Consider the following 22,298-nt stretch of genomic DNA (forward strand, 5'->3'; position numbering starts at 1 on the left):
TTTCTATGTGTTCAGATAGTAAACTGTCGCGGAAATCCCACGTTCAGGATCTTGTTCAAAGACTTAATGCTGAAATTTTTATTGTTCACACGGTATCTGAAGTGAGTGATCGTTCGACACGAAAATTAATCAGCTTTACTTATTTTCTTTCGTTTATGTCGTATGGTATTATATTTTCGGGTAACTCTTCCCATTCTAAAAGAATATTTTTGGCTCAGAAATGGGTGGTTCGGGCAATAAGTGATGTAAGATCAAGAACCTCTTGTCGACCCCTATTCATGACTCTGGTTTTTTTGACATAGGCCTCTCAATATGTGTGTGTGTGTGTGTGTGTGTGTACGTTACTATGTTACTATTTCGTGTTAACAATATTAGTTTATTCCCAAGAATAAGCAGCTTTCACTCAGTCAATACTCGGCAGAAATCATACCTGCATTTGGATCGGACTTCCTTAACTCTTGTGCGGAAAGGTGTGCAGTATACTGCTGCATCCATTTTCAATAAGCTGGCACTCGAATTCAAAAATCTTTGCAGTAATCCAAGTGCTTTCAAATCGAAACTGAAGAGTTTACTCATGGTTCACTGATTCTATTCTGTCGAGGAGCTTCTTGAAAAATTTAGCTGATTCTTGTAGTATTGTTGATTTCGTTTATTTAAACTTGTGGATTGACATTTTTCGGGTTCATAAACGTTTATTTCTATCTGTTATTACCTTCATGTTGTAATTTCATGTACTGACACGTCCCATAATCTTGGAGATTTGCTCCTCAATTTGGTCCTACGGAACTTGACTGAATACATTGTGCGCAGAAGCATCCGAGCAATAATTTTTCCCACACTCAGTACGCGACTTTCTAGTGGCACTTCACAGTGCTTTGCAGATTGCAGGTGTAAATGTAGGTGTACCAAAATTGATAATCACTTAATGCCCATAAGTTATTTAAACTTCTTGAGAACCCTCAGCATGGTTGTATCTAGCGGGTCTCAGAAAGGACATCTGATACAAAACGTCGAACAAAATAGTACCGATCCTCTTCTCAGGACTACAGGTGGTGGACAAAAATATGGAAACACCAAAAACACAACACATTGTCATCCCTACTATGGTGTAGGAAAGCTTTTGGCATCCAAAACGGCATCCACTCCTCCCGGAATGGATACATATAGGACCCATACAATTTTCAGTGGAATCTTGTACCATTACTCTTGTAAAATAGAGGTAGATTGAGATAACGATAATTTAGGTGGATAGCGATTACGCAACCTTCCCTGCAACGTAGACCACAAAGGCTCAATTATTTTGAGATCTGGATACTGTGGTGGATAGGGTAGATGCAACAGTTCGTTATTGTGCTAACAAAGTCAGTCCATGGCGATGCGAGCTGTGTGAACTGAGGTTTAGTCGTCTTGAGACATAGCGTCAGCATTGGGGGACTAACATTGTACAATGGGATGGACCTGATCAGCCAAAATGGTCACAATCCTTGGGTGTAACGCGACCTTATGGAGTACCAGTGGGATACCACGATATGGCTCCCGAAATCTTCACTGAATCCCCGCCGCGTTTCACTCCTCGGACGTAAACTCGACCAAAGATGGAAGCAATGTGAAAGAGGACTCATGCAATCAAATGAGTTTCTTCCATTGCCCCATAGTCCAAGTATTCCTGTTACGGGTATTTGCACCACTGATGTGTGCTTGTTTAATACCAGCTCACCCCGCGATTATCTGCTTACGGAGCTCTCATTGTATTGTTTAGGTTCATGAGTGCGACATCCACTTCGGCAGTGGCTTTTGTAACTATCGTCTTCATACTTTTCGTCACGGTCCTCTTCAGTGGCCACTTGTCTTGATCACTCACACACACTTTAGGCAGCGTTGTGACTTAGCGGATGATGTTTTTCCACTTTCCTTCTATTTTATATAAACCTTCGATTCGGTGCCTCTTGAAACGCCAAACATTTTGCTGTCTTAGTTACGGTAGCACCCGAGCACCAACAATTTATCCACTCTAGAAGTCACTTAGGTCCGACATGTTGCACTCACAACATCGTAGACCACTATTTTCGCCACGAGTGACACTTCGAACTTGTTGAGGAGACTGAGAGGCGCCGCTCGTGGTCTAATACAGCAGCGCAGCAGACAGACGGCTAGCAACTGCATTTATGCTGAAGCACGCATTTCTCGCAGTGTTTTCCGTAGTTTTATACAACATCTCTTAAGTCTCTGTTTGCCGTGACATATGAGGGAACTTCGAAAATCAACTTAGACGTGTCGTCCCAAGCGAAGACCACTGTACATGAAAAGTTGCGCATTGTCCGAAGAAAGTAGCTACAAAGTTATATACATAACTGTGCGGAAGATGATATTAGCTTAAAGTGCTTGGGGTTCGCTGATGATCTTGCTCTCCTAGCCAACACCGTTCAAGAAGCCAGGCAACAAGTGAAATCACTACAAGAAATAAAATAGAAACTAGGCCTTAGAATATCATTTGAAAAAACGGTAATTATACTAACTGATCCACCACTTGCAAGCAAAATTACAATAGGAGAACAGGAAGTCAAAACTGTTGATAAATTTAAATATTTAATCGAAATAATAACATACAATCTAAATGAGGAGCCATCATGGCAGAATAGAATAAAAAAACTGAACTACCCAAATTACATTACTAAAACTACATACAAAAATAAAGCCTATCTATAGATACAACATTGGCAGCGGCCGTACCGTAGTGGATGCACCGGTTCCCGTGAGATCACCGAAGTTAAGCGCTGTCAGGCGTGGTCGGCACTTGGATGAGTGACCATCCAGCCGCCATGCACTGTTGCCATTTTTCGGTGTGCACTCAGCCTCGTGATGCCAATTGAGGAGCTACTCGACCGAATAGTGGCGGCTCCGGTCAAAGAAAACCATCACAACGACCGGGAGAGCGGTGTGCTGACCACACGCCCCTCCTATCCGCATCCTCATCTGAGGATGATACGGCGGTCGCATAGTCCCGGTGGGCCACTTGTGGCCTGAAGACAGAGTGCTATAGATACAAAATTAAAACACTATAAAATAGTTACACAACCAGAAATAACGTATGCAGCTGAAACTATCTTCAAAACAACTAATACAGCAGAAATTGACAGAATACTAAAAATAGAAAGAAGAATAATTAGTACATGTATAAATAAACAGTGTAAAATAAATGGACATTGGAGAATAGCATCAAATGAAACAGTATATAAGAAAACAGAACCAGTCATGAGCACGATCAGGAAGAAACGCATCTCATTCGTTGGACATCTGAAGAGAACTTCAGAAAACAGAGATAGTAAAAAAAATAATACAAAAATTGTGGAATAGCAAGAGCGACATTAAATGGGCCACAGAAATTAAGGAAGATATAAAAGAACTCCAAATTACAGTAGATGACCTAAAAAACAAGACCCGCAAACCAGACTACAAATGAAAATCAATAAAAGGAGTGCAGGAAGAGTGGTCTCAGATGAAGAAAGAAGGAAAATATGTGAAAGAATGAAGAAATATTGGGCAGACAGAAGAGCAAAACACCTTTAATATACGAATAGACTCTAATAATTATATGACCTAAATATCATATTAAGTTATTGTTGAGCCAAATTGTATCCCTGTGTAACAACTTGTTTACAAATTTTCGACTAGAGTGGTCCAATGAAGGCCATAAAATAAATAATAATAATAGTAATAAATGTAACTGTACATAGCTCAGGATATTTGACATCATAAATACTGAGATTCCTGGAAAGCCAGTTTTGCGTTTTAAAAAAGTAGAACGCATATACTCAGAATATGCTCATCCAGTGTTAAATAATGAGAGCAATCTGCCACTTCCAACCAACTTTAGACATAGTTCAGAACTGTTCTAATTTTTTTCCTCACTTACATGCTTGACATCAAGTATTCAATGCTATATTAATCAGAATTTTATAGCAGTTTCATTCAAGGGAGCTCCATTCTTTAAAGAATCAGTGGTTACTGATACTACTCAAGGCACATTAGAGAATACGTCGTACCAGTGCTAACGATTACCTCCATGCGTCTGGATGTGCCAAAATCTTTCTTACCTTAGTCTGCCTGCTTAGCTGAGTAGTGACGTTTGCCTATCACGCAGCGGGCCCGGGTTCGATTCCCGGCTGGGTTAGAGGGCTTCGGAATTGTGCTGTCCTCATCACCAACGACGCATAAGTCACCCAATGTGGCATCAGCTGGAATAAGACTTGCACCAGACGGCCGAGCTCCCCCGGAAGGAAGCTCTCGCCCAACAATGCCACACGATCATTTCATTTCATTTTCTCTTATTCTCACTACCCCAGTGCGGAAGTGTTACTTAAGAACTCAAGCAAATCGTATAAAGTGTTTTTCTTTCCAAGCACCAATTTCATTGAAAATGAAGAACTGATGACTTTAATATTCATAAGAAAAAGAGGCGCACTGACAACACTGTCAGGTCTCTCTGTTGACGACGCCTTACTCATATCCGATCGTCGTGAAGAAAATTACTTTAGGAAGAATGATATTTTAGTCGATATGGAGATTTCTTTCTTTCTTTCTTTGGGCCTTGTTATTACGGATCTGGCAGTTTCAGTTGCAGAGGGTGGCCGGATGCCCTTCCTGCCGACACCCCGAACCTCACGGGACGTAAGCAGTGTACCCCAGCTGCCTGCGTCTAGTGTAAGCCATGAAATAGTGCGAAAGTGTTGAAATGTCAGTGAGTCGTGTCCTAGCGATGTGGAAAACCGCCTAAAAACCACACCCAGGCTGGCCGGCATACCGACCCTCACAGTTACCCAGCCGAGCGGAATCGATCCGAGGCAGGCGCGCCTACCCGCCTCCAGGAAGCAGCGCATTAGCGTTCTCGGCTACCCTGGCGGGTCGATATGGAGATTACAATGATCGATTAGTTTGAAAATAATATATTTTCCGGCACAGTCACACTGCCCTTCAGTATCTCCAGGTTAGCCTGTTTGGTATGAGGATGCAAATCAGGTTTGCTTGAAATACACGTTGTAACCATCGTCAGCGCTAGTTACCTTTGAGATAGGACGTCATGAGGTGATGTAAGTCAAAAATGCCTGACTGAATGAGGTCGTGTAATAGGGCAACGAGAAGCTGGATGTTTCTTCTGCGGAACTGCAGGGAGACTTGGTAAGAATGTAGCCATTATACATGGCTGTTGGCAGCGGTGTTCACGGGAAGGTACGGTCACAACAAGGACGGGCTTCGGACGGCCGCGTGGCACTACCAAGAGAGAAGACCGTCGTGTTCAGTGTGTAGAAGTGGCGCATCATACTGCGACCACAGCAGCAATTTGAGCAGCAGTGGGCATTACAGTGACACAACGAACATTTACAAACTGGTTACTTCAAGGTGAGCTCCGAGCCAGACACCTTGTAACGTGCATTCCACTGGCTCCAAACCATCGCCATTTGCGACTTCAGTGGAGTCAAGCGAGAGCTCGTTGGAGGGCAGAGTGGAGGCCTATTGTGTTTTCTGATGAACGCTGGTTGTGCCTCGGTGCCAGTGATGGCTGTGTATTGGTTAGAAGCAAGCCAGTTGAGGGCCTGTAACCAATCTGTCTGAGTGCTAGACGCACTGGCCAGCTGGAGTAACAGTGTGGGGTGCGACTTTGTACGACAGCAGGAGCACTCTCCTGGTTATCTCACGCACCCTGATTGAAAATCTGTACTTCAGTCTGGTGATTCGACCCGTTGTGCTGCCATTCAAACATCATTCCAGGGAGTGTTCTCCAACAGGATAACGCTGGCCCACATAACGCTGTTATAACCCAGCATACTCTACTTCGACATGTTGGCTTGGCCTGTTCGATGAGCAGATCCAATCGAACACATATGAAACATCATGGGACTGCAACTTCAGTGTCATCTACGAACAGTATTAACCGTCCATACGTCGACCGATCAAGTGCAACGAGCATGGAACTGCATCTCAAAAACCTACATCCGACACCTGTAAAACACAATGCATGGACGTTTGCATTCTTGCATTCAAGACTGTGGTGGCTACACGGATTATTAATGAACTTACCTCGCGCTTACATTAGCCCGTGATTTGCAATATTAATCACTTAAATATGTTACCTAAACAAATGTGTTTCCGAAATGTCATTACTCCCCATTAATTATTTTTTAATGTTGCATAAAATAACTGTTAAACCAATAACAGGTAACTGACCGTCAAAGGGGAATGGTAAAGACAGAACTAACATACAGAAGAAGAGACAGAGGGAAGTGGAGAGAAAAATCTTGCAAAAAGCATCACATTCATAGCGCAATACAGTGCACCCAACGACGTGTTTTTTTTTTTTTTTTTTTGGCGCCAATACTACATTGCAGGTAGTCATTAGGATAAGTCAATAGGAATAGAGAACTATTCTAGCGAAAATACTGGCCGAAAATGGGGAGATCCGGTGACATATGTGACTTTTAGAAAAGGTCTGACTGTTATGGCCCGGTGCTTAGGAATGAGTTCTCAGAAACTGGGAAGCTAGTCGTCTGTCGATAGCATGTACAAAAAGTGGTTTAATGACGGTGAAACCAAAAGTAGACAACAAGGTTTCGGACCGCCAGCTTCATAACAAGGAGTGGGGCTGGGGGCTTGGCCACTCTGCAATTGCAGATTTGACGGCAGAGTACAATGCTGGTGAGCGCACAAGTGCTTTACCGCTCATACGCACGTTGTTGGACCTGGTGCTGCGGCTAAGCAGAACTATGCACTATAATATCTTTGACTCTTTTCAGAATATGTAGTTTTTTTGTATTTACCTCTAGTAGGGGAGAAGACGTGGTTCTGCTTTACCTTTGCATTCATATCACTTATCACCATCTTTATATCATTTTCGGCACTGTTTCTAAGCTCCTTCTCTTCTGCTGTCTTCTCCTCAGTAGGGAGACTGTAGTTAAAGAATTTCCCCTTCATTGGCTTATAACATAGACTTATTGCTTTAAATCCTATCACGTGTTGTTCAGTGCTTTGATTGGCTATAAATCCCACACCAAGTATGGGTAGCTACTGTAGCCGCTGTAGTATACAATACACTTCTGTTTGTGGAACATACCCTGTCCAATCCATTTTATCTCTTACAAGACCATGATATCCGCCTTGTTGTTTCACTATTCCTATCAGACTTCCTAAGGTTCCCATTCTGTATAATATCTCTACATATTTTTCATGATGCAATTCTCCCATTTCTCTGAAACTTTTCCATGTCTTTCGCTTAGGGTCCATCCGCCTAAATTTCCTTGAGCTTTCGTATTATAATTTTTCCGGATATAGGTTATCAGCTCATCAGCTATTTTTCAAAGGACCAATTCTCCCCCTCTCGTCTGCCCACTGGGATTAGGTACTCAATCTTTCACAGGGTTTCTCAGGTTCCTAGGGTGCACCAACTTGAAGGTAAGGGACGTAATTAAGTAGGACAGGCTAAGAGACCTTTGCTTGCTTGAAGTCATATCTTACGCATCACTACCCTATCTGAACCGCCCACAAGTTACCTAAACGCAATTTACGTGAATTACGTAAACTGCCACCTGGGTGTCATGTTATTAATTTATTAGCAACTACCTGGCAAGCCCACCATTGCCCGCGTATTCATATTGCCGATTTTCTATTAGAAACGAAAACTATGTTTGTAGTGTAATGTCGAATTCCATGTATTCGTAAAAACACCTTTCAAATCATGAAACAGTCGTACAAAGAAATGTGTATATATACAAATGTGAAAGTACAGTTTCGTGGACAGTTTCTGTACGGTGCACGCAGCTGCCTCGCGTGTCTATAAAGCGATCCCGTTAACGTCTCTGAGCACGACGCGGCAATTTTTCACGCATCTAAGTGCTTATGGCGTCTTATCTCTTGAACTGTACGTTGCGAGTAGAGTATGTAGCAAAGAAGTAATACATTTAAATCTCATGCACAATGTGGCACTTTTTTGCTCATGTTAGTGTATGCGACATATCTCCTGAACTGTGTGTGGTACCATGATATATTATTGTAGGTGCATTAATCGGCGTATGTGGATACTGTCTATAAAATGTGTTGCGAACAGTCTTAGTGGCATAGAAGTAATAAATGTAGACGTCACGAATGACGGCCCGGTTTTCACGGATCTCAGTATATGACGTCATATCTCTAGATACGATAGGTGGTTCGTACCCCCATAGGATTGTTGCCTGACAGTAAATGATATGTGTGTTACGTTTGGTAGAAATCAGTCGAGTGACTTAGGAGGAATTTCGAACAGACATACACACACACACACACACACACACACACACACACACACACACACATCGAAGAGACATACACACACATATATATATATGTATATATAGGGTGGTCCATTGATCGTGACCGGGCCAAATATATCGTTAAATAAGCGTCAAACGAAAAAACTACAAAGAACGAAACTTGTCTAGCTTGAAGAGGGAAACCAGATGGCGCTATGGTTGGCCCGCTAGATGGCGCTGCCATAGGTCAAACGGATATCAACTGCGTTTTTTTTAAATAGGAACCCCAATTTTTATTACATATTCGTGTAGTAAGTAAAGAAATATTAATGTTTTAGTTGGACCACTTTTTTCTAGTTTTACGTTTTTACGTTACCGCTGTTGGTGAATGACGCTTCGTCGCTAAATAGAACGCGTGCAAAAAAAATTGTCATCGTCCCGTAATTTCTCTTGTGCCCAGTGGCAGACCTGTACTCGACGTTCAAAGTCGTCGCCTTGCAATTCCTGGTGCATAGAAATATGGTACGGGTACAATCGATGTTGATGTAGCATTCTCAACACGACGTTTTTGAGATTCCAGATTCTCGCGCAATTTGTCTGCTACTGATGTGCGGATTAGCCGCGACAGCAGCTAGAACACCTACTTGGGCAGCATCATTTGTTGTAGGCCGTGGTTGACGTTTCACATGTGGCTGAACACTTCCTGTTTCCTTAAATAACGAAACTATCCTGCGAACGGTCCGGACACTTGGATGATGTCGTCCAGGACACCGAGCAGCATACATAGTACACGCCCATTGGGCATTTTGATCACAATAGCCATACATCAACACGATATCGACTCTTTCCGCAATTGGTAAACGGTCCATTTTAATACGGGTAATGTATTCACGAAGCAAATACCGTCCGAACTGGCGGAATGTTACGTGATACCACGTACTTATACGTTTGTGACTATTACAGCGCCATCTATAACAAAGCGAAAAAAGTGGTCCAACTAAAACATTCATATTTCTTTACGTACTAAACGAATATGTAATAAAAAATGGGGGTTCCTATTTAAAAAAAACGCAGTTGATATCCGTCTGACGTATGGCAGCGCCATCTGGCGGGCCAACAAAAGCGCCATCTGGTTTCCCTCTTCAAGCTAGACAAGTTTTGTTCTTTGTAGTTTTTTCGTTTGACGCTTATTTCGTGAGATATTTGCCCCGGTCACGATCACTGGACCACACTATATATACAGGGTGAGTCACCTAACGTTACCGCTGGATATATTTCGTAAACCACATCAAATGCTGACGAACCGATTCCACAGACCGAACGTGAGGGGAGGGGCAAGTGTAATTGTTTAATACAAACCATACAAAAATGCACGGAAGTATGTTTTTTAAAACAAACCTACGTTTTTTTAAATGGAACCACGTTAGTTTTGTTAGCACATCTGAACATATAAACAAATACGTAATCAGCGCCGTTTGTTGCATTGTAAAATGTTAATTACATCCGGAGATATTGTAACCTAAAGTTGACGCTTGAAACCTCCGACGTTCAGTTGCGTGTTGTAACAAACACGGGCCACGGTCGGCGCGCAGCATCTGCAGGGACATGTTTACGATGACGACCGTGTTTACGAGTGTGGCTGTAGTGCACTGTTGTGGTTTGGTCTAGCTGTCGCAGTGTCCGCATGTAGCGCTTGCTGCTATTGTTATTCTGCATTCGTCTCCGCACGCAGACCAACTGTAGTACACCGTGTTACCAGACGTCTGTGATAGTGTAGTGTTGTAGGAACTATGACCATGGTGTATTCGAACTCTGAAAAAGCGGAGATGATGTACATCTATGGCGAGTGTCCACGAAATGCAGCTGAAGCCTGCAGGGTGTATGCAGAACGGTACCCGGACATAGAGCATCCAACGTGCCGCACATTGCAAAACATCTACCGCCAAATGTATGCAACAGGTATGGTCGTAGCACGCAAACGGGTCCGTAACAGGCCCGTCACAGGAGAAGCGGGTGCAGTTGGTGTGTTAGCTGCTGTTGCCATGAACCCACACATGAGTACGCGGGACATTGCGAGAGCCGGTGGACTGAGTTAAAGTAGTGTCATGCGCATACTGCATCGTCACCGCTTTCACCAGTTTCATGTGCAGCTACATCAGCAATTACATGGTGATGACTTTAATCATCGAGTGCAATTCTGTCAATTGGCATTAACAGAGAATGCATTGCAGTTCTACTTGTTTACCGATGAAGCGGGTTTCACAAACGACGGGACAGTGAATCTACGGAACATGCTTTACTGGTCCGTGGACAATCCTCGCTGGCTCAGACAGGTAGAGCGACAGCGACCGTGGGCTGTAAATGTATGGTGCGGAATCATTGGCGACCACCTCATTGGTCCTCACTTCATTGTAGGGGCCCAAACAGCTGCAACATACGTCGCGTTTCTACAGAATGATCTGCCAACGTTGCTCGAAAATGTCCCACTGGAAACGCGTCGACGTATGTGGTGTCAGCATGATGGTGCACCTGCACATTCCGCAATTAACACTAGGCTGACCCTTGACAGGATGTTCGACGGTCGTTTCATAGGACGTGGAGGACGCATAAATTGGCCAGCCCATTCTCCGGATCTTACACCTCTGGACTTCTTTCTGTGGGGTACGTTAAAGGAGAATGTGTACCGCGATGTGCCTATAACCCCAACGGATATGAAACAACGTATTGTGGCAGCCTGCGGCGACGTTACATCAGATGTACTGCGGCGTGTACGACATTCATTACGCCAGAGATTGCATTTGTGTGCAGCAAATGATGGCCACCACATTGAACATCTATTGGCCTGACATGTCGGGACACACTCTATTCCACTCCGTAATTGAAAACGGAAATCACGTGTCTACGTGTACCTCACCCCTCATGGTAATGTACATGTGCATCAGTGAAAACAATAAAAAGGTGTTACCATGTGGACGAAATGTGCTGTTCCAGTCTCTTCTGTACCTAACGTCCATCACTGTTCCCTTTGGATCCCTACGTAATTCGGTGCTCTCTGATACACACGATCGAACAGAGGAGGAGCGGTACTCAAGCGTCAACTTTAGGTTACAATATCTCCGGATGTAATTAACATTTTACAATGCAACAAACGGCACTGATTACATATTTGTTTATATGTTCAGATGTGCTAACAAATCTAACGTGGTTCACATTTAAAAAAAACGTAGGTTTGTGTTAAAAAACATACTTCCGTGCATTTTTTTATGGTTTGTATTAACCAATTACACTAGCCCCTCTCCTCACGTTCGGTCTGTGGTATCGATTTGTCAGTATTTGATGTGGTTTACGAAATATATCCAGCGGTAATGTTAGGTGACTATACTGTTACTAAAATTACAACAGCATGAAGAATACAAAATAAACGACATTGTACATATTATGCGCATAGAATCGAAGAGAAAGAGTACATGATTAGTTTGCAGCTGATTTTTTGGCATACAGGGTGTGAAATTTAGTACACAGAGCTGCCAGCTCGGGCAGCAGAATTCGTTGTAACCCGGACGAGCATCGAGTTGAACTCAGTTTGGGTGACAGGCACGGGTGAGTCATTCCGTGCTGCTTTGACTTTGTGCGAGCATTCGTTATTCGTAGTGAACGGTTAGTGCTGGTCTGTCACTCTCTAGGCATCCTATGATCAGGTGTTTTTAATGAGTGAGAGATCTGCAGAACGTGTTGGCCACAGTAACTGTCTAACAAGCACTGTGTAGCGGTAGGTCAGCACGGAACGGACATTATATGGTCTTGCCTTATCTTGTGGAATGACTGTAAAGCTTTTCTGTATCAGATGCAGAAAGCTTCCCTTTATCAGTCGATGTATTTGCTTTGAGATTAGTTGTTCTGTTCATAGTCCGACGTGCTTGAACTGTAAGGATTTCTAATTGTTGTCGCCGCCTCAGAAAGGATCCACACAGAGTAGTGGCTAATCTACAAAAATGTAATCCACTGAACATGAACAATTTTCTACTAATCGTGAACAGGACCTGACTGACTACTTAGAGGAAGTGAAGTGTCCGACCTTACTGTTTCAACCGCACATGACAGGAAAAATTCATAAAAGTCAAGAAATAATTCACTTTCCTAAACTAATTACTAATACAGTTATCATGAGTTACGTCGTTAGTACCGCACTGTAAACCCTAACGTAACAGATCAAGCGGGCCGTCCAGTCACATCAGTACTGTTTAAACTACTAAATCACATCCAAAGGCATTTAACAATAACGCATTTATAGTTTCACACAAGCAATACTAGTGCATCATCAAATTCTTAACTACCTTGTAAACCATTAACCATAATCAAAATTCAGCTAAACAAAATCTCGCCACTGTTCGATCATTACAGGAATGATGACGTCAAAGAAATGTCTCTTTATTTTTTTGGTGTTTCCTGTTCAGTTTCAGCGGCGGCCGCTGATAATCTTTCTCTCTTGTATCAGTAGCATTGTCGACCGATCGTCGGTTATACGCAGCTAGTGTCCAGGTACTCAAACCCATGGATGTGGCTGACAGCGTTCCCACAGGCATCCCACAACTCTGTAACATATTACATAACGTTCAGACAAGGAAGTTCCCCTCTTGGAGTCGGCCGCTGTGGCTGAGCGGTTCTAGGCGCTTCAGTCCGGAACCGCGCTGCTGCTGCGGTCGCAGGTTCGAATCCTGCCTCGGCCATGGCTGTGTGTCATGTCCTTAGGTTAGTTAGATTTAAGTGGTTCTAAGTCTAAGGGGTAATGACCTCGGATGTTGAGCCCCATAGGGCTTAGAGCCATTTGAATTTGAATCCCCTCTTTGACATGTTAAGTCCCATAGTGCTCAGAGCCATTTGAACCATTTAAACCCTCTTTGACCAGGTCCGTATACTCGGCTTCCCATTTGTCAACCCTTCACTATAACGGTACGTGAAACTCAATAACATGTCGGCAAGAGATGCACCTTTACAAAGCTAGAAGATGGGGCACAGTCACCTGCCTTAACAGATCTTAAATGTAGTGACTGCTGAATGAAAATTTCCCTGTTATCCTCAGAGACTCCACACACCATCACGCACATGATACATGCATGAGAACCTGGTTTTGTCTGAAAAGACGATGTGGTGCCTCTCCTCTGTCTATGTAACTCGCAAAATGCTCATGCCAACAGTCCACAGCACACCAGACGTTGTAACGCTGTTTACTGGATATTTTCTACAAGCAATAAAATCTCCAAACTCAAGGTACCAGATGTGGCTGCACGATCCTGCACGAGCGTGCGAACTATATTTCTATCCAACCGGGTGCTAGTACTGTGGCTCCATTTGGATACAGCATGGCGATGTGTGTGGCTCTCTACTGATCCCATCGATTACGTACGGGCATGGTACTTTGGAGCCCTACAACATCAGCAACGATAGCATGAGTGATGAAGCGCAGTTGACAGACAGCGATTCTGCTGCTGTCGAATTCCAATATGTGGTTGTATACGTTTGTGCTTATAGAGGCATAACATGATCCTCTCATAAACAACTTTCAAAGGTGGTTGCTGAAGAGGAGCCCAATGCATAAACTTTCCTTGCGTTGAGAATTTAGGTACCATTACTCTTACCTGCTATATGTGGTTGCGCTAAAAAACAATCATTTACACACTGAACTATATTTGTTGCAATCTGCCTTCGCAATGTTGTAATTTTAATGCCCAGATGTGTCTCAAGTTTTGTAGCTAACATATCTGTTTGTCAGTGATGATGATGATGATGATGATCATGATCATGATCATGATGTTTCAGGTCACAAAAACGTGCAGCTTTTCATCTCCCATGGGGGACTGCAGAGCTCTTTGGAGGCGACCGCTCGAGGTGTTCCGGTGATTGGTATGCCAGTTGCTGCCGAGCAGCGCTATAACGTCCAGAGGATCGCCAGCTATGGATACGGCATCAGACTAGATCTGCAGAACATCAGTGTTCAGTCGGTGGAGTGGGCTGTTAATGAAGTTTTAAACAACCCAACGTGAGTCATTGTGTGTTTTGTAAATCGCATGTAATATCTTACGAGAAACAGTCTATGGCTCACAGACACATGTTCGTACAAAATAACGGGGAGCATGCTAGCTGACAAAGTAGGGCGATGACTCAGGCCCAGATGGAATCCGCACGTCAGAATAGCAATCATAGGTAAGTTACACCTGACCAGCTGAACGTAATTTAAAGGTAGATTCCACGCTAGTTTTGGTAAATATCCCTCTGGTTCGAATTTCATCTCATAAAACGCGTTACACAAACTATTGAAGTAAGATACACGGAATAAAGTTAACATGGTCGTCGCAGAAATGATGCACACGGCTTACCTGACTCGAGTTGAGATACAACCATGAGGACGAGATCTAACGAAGAAAATAATTAAAAAGTTGAGAAGGTGTGTTAAAGTTCTGAAAGGATGTCGGTGATAATATTACCCTAATGGCATTACTGGACGAACAATTGCAGTACCTGTTGAAAGTAATGGAAGGTCTACTGGGAAAGAAGAAGACATTGTGAGTAAATCAAAGAGACGCGAGAGTATTAAGGAGTAGCGGCAATGAGGTTAGCAGTGAAATTGATATAAAAGTTGGGGAACACGTAGTAGACAAGATGAAGGAATTCTGAGACCCGGGAAGTGAAATAAAACGCAGTGGATGAAGCAACGAGGAAATAAGAAGCACAGGCAACACTTCCACTAGAATAAAATATATGGCTTAACTTGAGAACGAAATTTCTGGGAATACGCGTGCGGAGGTAAATCACGAACTATGCAGAACAAAAAATGAAGAGAATCGAGTTGTTGACGTGTGCCGATACTGAAGGAAGTTGAAAATTAAATGGACCGCTAAGAAAAGAGGAAGATCTAGGCAGAATAGACGAGAAAAGGAAATCACTAACTAGAAGAAGAAGCGGAATGATAGAACATGCTTTACGACACTAAACGATAACTCATATGGTACAAGAGGGGATCATAGAGGGAAAAAGTTGTAGAGAAATCATGGAAGTTAAATTTGTGGATGTCCATCGTATTGCATGGACGAGGAATTTTAACTGATGATACATATAAAAAAAGTACCACCACACCTATATCTTGAGAATGTCTTTATTGTTTCACAGGACTAGTTTCGGCGGCGCGAGATAACACGGAGACGGAGACAACGTGGTGTCGAGTAGAGACTCCTGAGGAAAGCTAGCCCACGTGTACTAGTAACAAGGATTCCACAATAAATGCCCAAAGGAAATCTAACACTCTTTTGGCAATGATGGGGTCTGAGGGTGGCGGTAATGTGCGGCCAGAATCAGTCATTTGAGACAATAAAGATATTCTCAATATATAGCTGTGGTGGTACTTCTTCTCAACACAATAGAAGTCTTTGGGCATAAGTGTTACTCTGAAATGAAGAGATTGCCGTAGGAGAATAAATCTCGCTAGGACGTATCAAACCATTTTAAAGAATGAAAACCCAAAAAAGATAGGTATTCTGCAACGAACTTAATTTAATACGTAATCGCTAAATCTTGAAATAGAGGACCCCAGCACAGGCGAATCCATAACCACCGAATAATTCCTAGGGAAGACTCTGCTGTTGTTATCCTCCTTATATACCAGTGATATGGAGCGAGATGGAGCAGTGTTTAAAAAATAGGTGCAATCTCCGATTTACTAAACTGATCTATATTTTTCCAAGGTTTTCCAAAAGCCCGTCAGGATTGGTTCCTTTCACGCCACTTTCGATTATCTTCCCTCTCCAAATTCAACCGGGTCATTTCCTCTCTCGACAATGGTACCACTTTCCTGTGCGCTGAATAGTAAAACTGTTTACCGACTATTTAGTAAGGCGAGGGGCTACTATAAAGTTCGTACTATCACCACCTCGCGTAATTCCTCGTGGTCGTTCTGGAACTGCGTTGGCTCTTTGTATGAGGAAAGAGCAGGTGTGTCTGTTTCAAAGTTGGTGGAGCAGGGAAGATGAAAAAAATTTTATGCATGAGTGCCAGTTGCAAATACTGGGCATGTATGTGGTGATAAATAAACGACATAGGACAGCTTTTGTGGGAAATCATGTTTGGCAACCTCTTGCTATCTCTTCAGGACACCATAGTATTTAGTACTTCTTTTCTTCTTTTTGGGATTGGTGAGGAGGGGTGGTGATAATCAGTTTTCTGACTGGTTTGTCACGGACCATCGGGAATTCCAGCATCCAACATCCTCTTGTTGGATATAAGCTAATTCTGACTTTTCCTACAGCTATTAGCTTCTACAACTCCCTGAAGTACCTTGTCAATGTTTTCTGCATGCTCCTCTCCTCACCGGTTCTGCGAAGTACTTCCTCGTTCCATACCAGTATACACAATTTTCAACATCAGTTTATAGCATCACATATCAAAGCTTAAATTTTAAAGTTTTCAAAGTCTTGCAGTGACTGTCAAACAACGCTGTATCTCAGATTCAAATTCTCGGAAATTTCTCCTTAAATTAAGAGCGGTGTTTGATTCCAACAAACTTTTTGAGGACACGTATACCTTGTTGGTCTAGTTTTTATGTCCTCTTTGCTTCTTCCGTCACCGAGCGAGGTGGCACAGTGGGTATCACACTGGACTCGCATTTGCCAGGACGATGGTTGAAACCTGGTTCTGGCCATCCTGATTTAATTTTTCCGTTATTTCCCTAAATCACTTCAGGCAAAGACCAGGATGGTTTCTTCGAAAGGGCACAGCCAACTTACTTCCCCATCCTACCCTAATCCGATGGGACCGATGACCTCGCTGTATGGTCCCCTCCCCCGAATCAACTAACCAACCTTCTTTCGTCATTTGTTATTTAGCTTTCAAGGTAGCAGAATTCTTCAACTTTGTCTACGCTGTGATTCACAAATTTGGTGTTACGTTTATCGCCAGTCTCATTTTTGCAACTTCCCATTACATTCGCCTATCTTTTGTTTAGATTAAGTCTACAATGTTTGCTCGTTTTGTATTGTTCATTCCACTCAAAAATGATCAGCAATTCCTAACTTTCACTGAGAGCAGCTGTATCATCAACGAATATTATCATTGACATTCTGACAACTCGAATTTTAATGTCACTCTTTTTCAAAAAAATGTTCATATGTGTGTGAAATCTTATGGGACTTAACTGCTAAAGTCATCAGTCCCTAAGATTACACACTACTTAACCTAAATTATCCTAAGGACAAACACACGCACCCACGCCTGAGGGAGGACTCGAACCTCCGCCGGGACCAGCCGCACAGTCCATGACTGCAGCGCCTTAGACCGCTCGGCTAATCCCGCGCAGCGCACTTTTCCAATGAACAGATTAAGTAGTAGCAGCGAAAGACTACGTTCTTGTCTTATCGCTTTCTAATCCGAGTTCTTCGTTCTTGGTCTTCCTTTCGTATTTTCTCCTCTTGGTTCTCGTGCGTATGGTATACTACACGTCTTTTACTTATTTACACTTGTTTTCCTAAGAATTTCGGGCATTTTGCACCATTTTATAGTGTCTAACGCTTTTTTGTAAATAGGCAAACGCTTTGAATATGTCTCGATTTTTCTTGTTATTTACTTCCATTATCAAGCACGTCGGAACTATCTCTCTGCTGCCTTTATCTCTCCCAAAGTCAAAGTGATCGTTGCATAATAAATCCTAAATTTTATTTTCTGTTCATTTGTATATTATTTTTGTCAGAAATTTGCTTGCTTAAGTGTTAAGCGGATTGTACGTGATTTCTCACAGATTATACACACAACCTGAACGGCAGTTTGGCTGCCATTTCTGCCAATGATTTCGAAACTGCGAAGTGTTATGTATGCCTTCCGCTTTATTTGATCGAAAATCATTCAGAGTTCATTTAAACTCTGACTCTAATTCTGGATGCCCTATGTATTCCACATTGTCTGCCATTCCTTCTTCTAGCACTTCATCAGACAGTTCCTACGACTCGATAATTTTCTAGTACACGCAGGCGTCATTTGGCAACAGAGCACCACAGATACTCCAAAATTTCTTTCAGATACTCCAAAATGTTTTTCAAAATTACCATCCACAATTACGTTTGTGCTCTTCGTTCTCCTCTTCTCTGTCACATACAAACACACAAACACAGCCGGCCGCGGTGGCCGAGCGGCTCTAGGCTCTTCAGTCCGGAACCGCACGACTGCTACGGTCACAGGTTCGAATCCTGCCTCGGGCATGGATGTGTGTGATGTCCTTAGGTTAGTTAGGTTTACGTGGTTCTACGTTCTAGGGGACTGATGACCTCAGATGTTCAATCCCATAGTTCTCAGAGCCTATCTGAACACAAACAGACACACACATACACTGAAGGAACTGGTATAGCCATGTGTCTTCAAAGACAGAAATATGTAAACATGCAATACGGGACTGTGGTCGGCAACGCTTATATAAGGCAACAAGTGTCTGGCGCAGTTGTTAGATCGGTTACTGCTGCTACAATGGTAGGTTATCAAGATATAAATGAGTTTGATCGTGGTGTTATTGTCGGTGCACGAGCGATGGGATACAGCCCCTCTGAGGTAGCGATGAAGTGGGGATTTTCGTGTACGATCAGTTCACGAGTGTATCGTGAATATCAGGAATCCCGTAAAACATCAAATCTTCGACATCGCTGCGGCCGGAAAAGATCTTGCACGAACGGAACCGACGACGACTCAAAATAATCGTTCAACAAGACAGAAGTGCAGCCCTTCCGCAAACTGCTGCAGATTTCAATTCTGGGCCATCAACGTGTTTCAGCGTGCGAGTGATTCTACGAAACATCATCGATATCGGCTTTCGGAGCCGAATGCCCATCCGTGTACCCTTAATGACGGCACGACGTAAAGCCTCGCCTGGACCTGTCAGCATGAACATTGGACTGTTGATGACCGGACACATGCTGCCTGGTCGGACGAGTCTCGTTTCAAATTGTGTCTAGCGGATGGGCGTGTACGGGTACGGAGACAACCTCATGAATCCATGGACCAATCATCTTAGCGGGGAACTGTTCAAGATGGTGGGGCTCTGTAACGGTGTGTGGCGTGTGCAGTTGGGGTAATATGGGACTCCTGATACTACGTCTAGATACAACTCTGACAGGTGACACGTACGTATCACCTGCATCCATTCATGTCCATGGTGCATTCCGACAGAAAATTCCAGCAGGACAATGCAACCCCCCATACGTGCAGAACTGCTACAGAGTGGCTCCAAGAGTGCTCTTATGAGTTTAAACACTTCCGATGCCCACCAAACGCCCCAGACATGAACATTATTCAGCATATCTGAGATATCTTGGAAAATCGTGTTTAGAAGAGATCTCCGTCCCTCGTACTTTTACGGATTTATGGACAGTCCGGCAGGATTCATGGTATCAGTTCCCTCCAGCACTACTTCAGACACTAGTCGAGTCCATACAACGTCGTGTTGTGGCACTTCTGCGTGCTCGCGGGGACACTATACGATGTTAGACAGGTGTAGCAGTTTCTTTGGCACTTCAGTGTGCTTTTCACCGGTGCTTCTGTTTCCATTGCTTGCTCTGCTGTCTCATCTCGGGCTCCGAACCTCACACTCAATATTTATCCATTGTGCAGCGGAGTGTGCGATGATTTGGAACTTCCTGGCAGATTAAACCGTGCGCTTTTCTTCCAGGAGTGACAGTCCCACAATGTATACAGCAGTAATGTGACGTTTGGAAGGTAGGGGATGGAGTACTGGTGGAAGTGATGTATCGAGGGCGGCTCATAAGTAGTGTTGGGATAACTCAGTCAGTAGAGCACTTGCTCAAGAAAGGCAAACGTCTCAGGTTCGAGTCCGAGTGCAGCACATACATTTCATCTGCCAGGAAGCTTGATTTATCCATGTTCATATATTCGATGGTGAAGTCCAGGTCGGCAAAGCAGACGAATTTTGGTCCACATTACAATCCGCCCCCTTCTCTTTTCTGTTCAGAGGTAAGCAAGCGTAATCCTACTCTGCCTGAGCTCGTGGCTGTCATTGAAGGCAAAATCTTCCAAGTTGATGGGCTGTGTCATTTTCCCCTTCAGACATCTCCGAAACTCGAGCTTTCTACTACTGTGCATGAACTACAGTTCAGCCACATGGGAAAACTGGAAGACTTCTGAAGTAGACCCCTGCAAATAGCAAATAGTGTAGAGGATGTATCGCTTACTTCGACCACCTAACCTAACATTCTACAGTGGCTATTTGGAATGCACGCGGGAGTCCTCCATCCCTAGAGCCTTTCCGCCCTCAGTGTAACGTTGCGGCGGATATTGAATTCAGTTCTAATGGAGCTCATGCAGAACGTCGAGGGCATCACATTATGTGGCTATAGTTAAAGTGAAGCTACTCACGGAGGTTCTGTGTAATTACCATCTGGCAGCGAACCTTGTTAGATATGCTAACACTTTAATGCGGAAACGATTTGTACTGGAAAAAAATTCTAATTTTAATCGCCAGGTGTAAATATGGCGGTGTACGGTATCTCATCGACGTCTTTGGTGCACATAGTGAATAAACTGTGTAAGCAGCAGTTAATAATGAAATCATTATTATTCCTCTTCCACTTGCTTGACCTTTCTTGCTCGTGTCCCGTTCCTAATCCATTAAAATGGAAATATTACTATACTACTGTTTGGAACACTACCATCAGTTGTAATTTCACGATCAATTTATTGTCAACTAGCTTCGACGATGTCAACGGCCTTGCCGCAGTGGTAACACCGGTTCCCATCAGATCACCGAAGTTAAGCGCTGTTGGGCTGGGCTAGCACTTGGATGGGTGACCATCCGGTCTGCCGAGCGCTGTTGGCAAGCAGGATGCACTCAGCCCTTGTGAAGCAAACTGAGAAGCTACTTCATTGAGAAGTAGCGGCTCCGGTCTCGTAAACTGACATACTGCTGGGAGAGCGGTGTGCTGCCCACATGCCCCTCCATATCCGCATCCAGTGGCGCCTGTGGGCTGAGGATGATACGGCAGCCGGTCGCTACCGTTGGGCCTCCATGGCCTGTTCGGACGGAGAGCTTCGTCGATACACTTCGTCATCTGCAGGTTCTCTAGATACATAGTGACCAAATTTTCCCGAAAGACATCAGTCAGAAAGTCCCACGTGAAAATAACCGGTATCCATATCAGCTCTTGTGAGCAACCACATATCGTGAGGCCGCAAACAGAAGTTTGTGATCTCACCGTGTGTGATTACTTACAAAAGCTTAGGCGGATACCGGTTATTTCCACTTGGGACTTCCTGAGTGATGTCTTTCAGGAAAAGTAAGACACTGTGTATTTGGAGGGACTGACGATGACAAAGCGCATCGTCGAAACCAGTTGACAATAAATTGATACTGAAATTACAGCTGAATGCAGTGTTGAAAACTGTAATTTTCCTGTTTAACAGTGACGGATATGCCGAAACATTTCTATACGTATTTCTTGCAATCACAGCATCTGGTAGCCAAACTTGGAACTACTTTTTTTTTCCCTTTGTAAATCGCTTCTGTGGTGTCACCGCAAGACACCGCACTTGCTAGGTTGTAGACTTCAAACCGGCCGCGGTCCGTCAGTACACATCGGACACGCGAGTCGCCACTGTCGACGCTAGCAGACCGAGCGCAGCCACTCGGCTGGTCTTACGAGACAAGCTAGCGCACTGCCCAGTTCTACAGCCGACTTTAATAGGAATAGTTAACTTGTTATAGCTTCAGAGGTCTCATTTGCAGAGACGCTAGTTAGCATAGCCTTCAGCTAAGTCAGTAGCTATGACCTAGCCAGGCGCCACATACAGTTTATGGATTGCCAATTGACTGTGAAGCAATCGGAATTGTAAAGCAGTATTCGCAGTTCAGTCTATAACTGCACTTGTAAATATTATTGTACAAAGTCAAGATCGACGTTCATCGCTGATGCTGACTTAAAGCTAAGTATTTAATTATATTCCTGTCTATTACTTTCTAATCACCTAAGATGTTCCAGATAC

General features: G+C 43.5%; 1 protein-coding gene and 1 pseudogene across 1 annotated transcript in view; both read left to right on the forward strand.

The window, feature by feature from the left end:
* Positions 1-22,298, forward strand: part of LOC124545258 (UDP-glycosyltransferase UGT5-like) — a 50,137-nt gene that overhangs the window by 26,137 nt on the left and 1,702 nt on the right. Inside the window, exon 5 of the mRNA XM_047124135.1 lies at positions 14,094-14,313. Coding sequence (XP_046980091.1) covers positions 14,094-14,313 — 220 coding nt within the window. The remainder of the gene's footprint in view (positions 1-14,093; positions 14,314-22,298) is intronic.
* LOC124546413 lies at positions 21,018-21,135 on the forward strand (annotated as a pseudogene).

Source organism: Schistocerca americana, chromosome 8 (genome assembly GCF_021461395.2).
Source record: "Schistocerca americana isolate TAMUIC-IGC-003095 chromosome 8, iqSchAmer2.1, whole genome shotgun sequence".
Lineage (NCBI taxonomy): Eukaryota > Metazoa > Arthropoda > Insecta > Orthoptera > Acrididae > Schistocerca > Schistocerca americana.